A 5,871-nucleotide genomic window follows, 5' to 3' on the forward strand; every position below is an offset into this window, starting at 1 on the left:
TAAGTGTTTGATTTTTTTCCTAACACAAATAATTTCAAACCAAATCAAAAACATGCATCAGGAAAAACAGAAGCTTATAGGACATGACAGGGCATGCAAAGAGAGAAATTTCCTTTCCTTTTTTGTTGCATGTTATAGTTTTCATCTAGCCGTGCAACGCCTGAAGGTCAGCCTCACCTGTCTACACAAATGTGCTCTATGGATTCAAACTAATGACAGATGTCATTAGATTACCAAAGGGCGTAATGTTAAAATATACTTCTGTATTCTCTAGACAGACAACCTTAAGGCTTTGCGTGTGTTCTGAACTCAAGTTTCTCAGGTCAATCCAGTATTAAAGTATTAACACCATAAAATTACGAATACACTGGTATTGATGTGCTAAGGAGGCACAACAAAGAGATTCAAACTCCTTAGATAGATAGATGACAGATAGATGCAGTTTCAAAAAATCAGCATTAAGTTTAAAAAGATTTGAGCACAGAGAAGATTCATATGCGATAACAGAGTTCTTTAGCGATCTACTCTGCAACGGTGAAAAAGGCACTTTTAAATCAAAGGCACCACTTCAAAAATGACCCAATTTGATGTTACAAATAAAACCGAGAAAAAAGCCAAACCTGGAGACCAAAACAAAACAAACTTTAAAGCCTCTGCTTCAGTATTGTTTATCAATGAAACATGGAAGTGAATAGATTAATTTTAATAAGATAGGAATATGAAAGCCAGGGCGTTTTAAAAAGAGAAAAGGTCCTAAATTACACCTTTCTTCAAAACCTTTGATGTCATTAAAGTTTATATATATTTACGGTTGAAGTCAAAGTTTACAGAATCTGCAAAATGTTAATTATTTTAGCAAAATAAGAGGGATCATACAAAATGCATGTTATTTTTTTATTAGCACTGACCTGAATAAGATATTCCACATACTGTGAAAGACTTTACATTACTTTACATGCAACTATTACAGAAGATTCAAATGCACACTGTTGCTTCAGAAGGAAACACGGTGCATTAAGAGTCAGGAGTGTAAACTTTTAAACAGAATTAGAATGTGTACATTTTTCTTATTTTGCCTATTAAAAAATCTTTTTTTCATTTAGTACTGACCTACAGAAGATGACACTTAAGTTAAATAAGTTACATTTACTCTGATCTTTTCACTCTTAATGCATATTTTTTTCTTCTGGAGCATCAGTGAATGTTTTAACCTTCTGTAATAGTTGCATATGAGTCCCTCAGTTGTCCTCAGTGTGAAAAGATGGATCTCAAAGTCATACAGCGATTGTTGGAAAGTGTTCAAATACACAAAAATGCTGAAAAACCAAAGAATTTTTCTGAAGAACAGCAGGCAGTTTAAATGTTCAGGACAAACAAGGGACTCATGAACAATTATCACTAAACACAAAAAAATAAACACAGCTGTGGATCATTCAGGTAACAACACAGTATTAAGAATCAAGTGTTTGTAAACTTTTGAACAGGTTCATTTTTATAAATTAAATTATGTGAAATATCTTATTCAGGTCAGTACTAATTAAAAAAATCACACACATTTTGTATGATCTCTCTTATTTTGGTAAAATAATTAACATTTTGCAGATTCTGCAAGGTGTATGTAAACTTTTGACTTCAACTGTATATATATATGTATATATATATATATTGGTAATCTACTTATTTCTCAAGCTCTTGTGGGAATCACAGGTCTGAATGTTCTAACCATGCTCACAAACATAAAATCCAAGGCCCAAAGTACATCAAACACGAAGCTGAGGCCCTTATTATTTTTTGCAAAAGAATTACGAACATAGCAAGATTATCACAACTGAAGAATACACGCTGCTCATCCTTCAAAATTTTAATCCGGGTTCCTATTTCTGCAACTTTAAAGGAATAATTCACCCAAAAATGTATTTTGTCTATTCCAAGCCTGTACAACATTTCTTTATTCTGACACAAAAAAAAGATATTTTGAACATTTCTTAGTATGTTTTTTTCATATAGTGAAAGTCTGGGTTTAGTATTGTCGCACAGGGTTGGAAAGGCAGGTTTTGAGTTTTTTATCTTAGGGATGTTAAGGCTGATAAGCAATATCAGTGGAGTCTCTCTAGTGAATTCCAGCAGACGCATCTCTAAAATTAAATCAAAAAGTGACACACTGTCTTACCTCATTAGAGGAAAACTTTTCAAACTCAACACAAATAATAAAAGCGTTTGATTTTTCGTTTCAAACATTTAAAACTAAAATGTTTTATTTATTCTTATAAAATATGAACCTTTAGAAATATACACAAATGTACGTAGGGCATTAAAAAGAGCTTGGTATAACAAAACAAACCAGAGGGCATGAACTGACTGTACAAAACAAGTCAAATAACAAGTTTCTCTCTTTGTGTTGGCAATATTTAGTGCTTAAAGATTTACTTTGTTCCATGAAAAGGCCTAAAAATAGGCGGTTCATTCTCTGCCGAGGCCTTATTGAGCAGCTGCACTCCAATGTCAATGCAGTTGTGTATGACACGGCCTTCATTTCCATAGAAAAGCCACACGACTATGCCACGGAGGAGCCGCTTTTCCCCGAGCCATTCACACCCATTGTTTGTCGAGTCCTTTCATTGTCTTTAATCACAGCCCTACAGTATCAGAGTCCCTTTCTCTCTGTCACTAAGGGAAACAACTATTGCACATGACATGATACAGGCATCCCAATGACAGCTCCCTTTTTCTTTGTTTCACAAAACTGTTCCCAAAGTATGCAAAGTTTCAGATGTAGCACAAGCACTAAGAACTAAAAAAACCTGTTGGGGATGTTGCATCTGAAGTTTGCATAAAATAAATACAAGCACTGTTGTGTCCTTAGCTGGCTTGTCTCTTTAGAAAGCAGTTTGTCTGAAGTCCAGCATTTCTTGGCCATATGTGTGTGTAGAGGCCCAGCTCATACACAGGTTGCAGGAGGACCTGCCGGTTCATACTTGGTTTTATGTCCTTTCAGTGCCGGATGAGGCTTGAGGTAAGGTCCGCTTCCTGTGAAAACACATGCAGCCTTCCTCCTCGTCTTCTTTTTAAGTTTGCGGCTGAAAACGTTCTGCCACGACTGCAACGTTTTGGAAGTCCAGATCCACATGCCGCTGGTGATGCCCACCACCAGCAACATAAAAATCTTAACCATGAAGATCTCCACGGCCGGGATGGAGCTCTTCATCACACACTCCTCACCGCTCTTACTGTCCTCGGTGCACTTCTGTTGTCCTGCTAGAATCTTCCAATAATCCATGTTGAGACGCTCGTAAAAATAGCAGGCGATGACGCAAGTGGCGGGGACTGTGTAAAGCACAGAGAAGACGCCGATCCTAACCATTAGCTTCTCCAGCTTATCCGTATTCTCTCCTTCAGTCTTCATGACCTTACGGATGTGAAAGAGAGCCACAAACCCTGAGAGCAGAAAGGAAGTGCCAATAATGAGGTAGCAAGAGAGAGGAATGAGAACAAAACCTGTTAAGGCTTTGACATCCATGCTGCCCACATAGCAGACCCCCGTGAGCTCGTCTCCCGCTACCTTCCTCATAACCAGGATCATGATGGTCTTAATAGCTGGTATGGCCCATGCGGCTAAATGGAAGTAGCTGCTGTTGGCTTCGATGGCCTCATGGCCCCACTTTTTCCCAGCTGCGAGGAACCATGTGAGAGTAAGAATGACCCACCAGAGGGAACTAGCCATTCCGAAGTAGTACAGAATGAGGAAGACTATAGTGCAGCCGGTGCTTTCCAAGCCTTCCTGGATGATGTACTGAACGCCACTGTCACGGTCACAGGCCACGTTTTCTACTCCTACGAAAAGTCTTATAAGAAAACCCACGGAGTAAACACAGTAAGACATAGACAAGAAAATGATGGGTCGCTCGGGGTACTTGAAACGCTGTGGATCGATGAGGAAGGTGAGGACGGTAAAGGCACTGGAGATGAAGCACAGAATGGACCAGATGGCAATCCACACCATGGAGAAGCGCTTGTCGCCCTGGCTCCAGTATACGTCGACGCTTGAGTAACACTTGGGAGCGCAGGACTCGCTCTTCTGAACGTAATGAAACTTTCCAGGGTTGCTGCATGTGGTTTTACCAACCCTTTCCTTAATTGGCAGTTCTTGGCTGTTACCTGGCCGAGGGGGTCGGGAGTCTGGCGGCTGAGTGTGGGAGCCTTTCGGAGGCTCGTCTGTGCCGTTGTTGGGTGCCTCCATGCAGAGGTAATTGGGATCGTTCTTATTTGGCAGTCTGGAACAGTCCAGCGATGCAGGCCAGTGGAAGTTAAACTGCTCCATGATGGGAGAACACTTCTGCCTCGCCTGCTCACACATTACTCGGCATGCTGGGATGGGTGTGGATACCTGCTCCGTGCACATGGGAGCGTAAAGCGAGCACAAGAAAAACTTCAAATGACTGTGGCAGCCGAATTCAATCAGCGGAGCAAACTCGTGCAGCTTTATGGCTGCTTCACTTTGATCTTCGTGTCCCATTAAGTTCGGCATAACTGTTAAGTTGTAGCCAATGTCCTTACAGAGTGGAATGGCGATCTCCTGGCATCTTCCTTCCCCTGGCCGGTCCGGGTCTATCGAACTGATAGCGGAACAAAACCCAGACATGCACAGCAGCACAAGGCTGAGTCCAAAAGTGTGAGCAAACATTGTCTTTTAATACTTATTCATGTAGCAGGGATTGTCTTTCAGAAAAGCTTTGTATATTTATTAGTAAAGTTGCTTCATTGTCTCTTTATAATTGTAGCTGCTTCACTAAAAAAAGTTATTGTATCCCAAAAAATAAGAGAGGTGAGGATGAATTAGTCAAAATGAAAAGTTGAGTCAGTAACTCAGATTCCAAACAATCTGTTCAGTTTGATATAAAAAGTCTGTAACAGATAAGTTTTAGAAAGCTTTAACCATACAGATGTGTTCACTTTCCAGTGCACAGATGATAATTCCTTCTTCTCAAGCTCTAATGGTCCTCTCCTGTGAGATAATGTTGACGGTCTGTTTCCCTCACGAAAGTACACTTACTTTTCAAGTCGCTTTCGCGTTACTTTCCACATTCATCCTCCGCAAAGTGTATCCAAACTGAGCAATCTGAAGGCACGGCGTCGTTTTATCGCAGTCATCTGAAAATGAATGAATGAATCCGCTCGGTAAACGTGTGATATTCACTTCAGCTGGTTTCCAGACACTCCGCTTCTCCGTCAAGAGTTGTTCGCTGCGTCGCGGGCTGTCTGTGTCTGAGCTCCTCCGCCACCGTCCTGAACTAACCTGCCAAAAGATCCGCCTTCAAAGACAGCTGCTTTACATAAGAAAGCCCAAACTGACACACTGATTATCCTTAAACCGTGCGGAACTGGCGGTGTAGACCTCAAATCCTCGTCACCATTTTACCACAAGATCACAGTAAATTACTCACTGGCCATTTGTTGTTGTTGTTGTTGTTTTGTTCCCCCCTGACGAAATCCCTCTCTGATGATTTACGATACACTTTTCGACGCAAGTCAGCGAGAAATCTCTCGCCGCGGACGACCAAAAGGATTCAGTGGCTTTCCAGTCGAGATGTGTCCCTTTCTCTCTACAACTGACGATTTTCACGCTCCGACCATTGTGGGAATAGAGAGTGTAGAGAAAGGAGAGTTTTTATTCCTTGAAATTCCCCTCTCTTTTTATTGTTGACTGAACTAGAACTGATGGCTGAAGTATATGTGATCTTTACTCTCACCCCACGCATCTGAATGACAAAAAGTGAAACCATGTGGCTTTTGAGATATGTTATTAATTAATAAAGCGAAATGTCATAGTTTATGATCAAACATATTTGACACTTTCACTTTCATTAAAGTGAT

General features: G+C 40.5%; 1 protein-coding gene across 1 annotated transcript; it reads right to left on the bottom strand.

The window, feature by feature from the left end:
- Positions 1–632: 632 nt before the first annotated feature.
- Positions 633–5,582, bottom strand: fzd10 (frizzled class receptor 10). Its single transcript, XM_073819410.1, has one exon. It carries the CDS (start codon positions 4,679–4,681, stop codon positions 2,939–2,941), a length of 1,743 nt encoding a protein of 580 aa, XP_073675511.1. The 5' UTR covers positions 4,682–5,582; the 3' UTR covers positions 633–2,938.
- Positions 5,583–5,871: the final 289 nt, after the last annotated feature.

Source organism: Garra rufa, chromosome 15 (assembly GCF_049309525.1).
Source record: "Garra rufa chromosome 15, GarRuf1.0, whole genome shotgun sequence".
Taxonomy (NCBI): Eukaryota; Metazoa; Chordata; class Actinopteri; order Cypriniformes; family Cyprinidae; genus Garra; species Garra rufa.

Bases quoted from the DNA above. Each gene is read 5' to 3' on its own strand.
- fzd10 (XM_073819410.1), bottom strand. From the start codon at position 4,681: ATGTTTGCTCACACTTTTGGACTCAGCCTTGTGCTGCTGTGCATGTCT.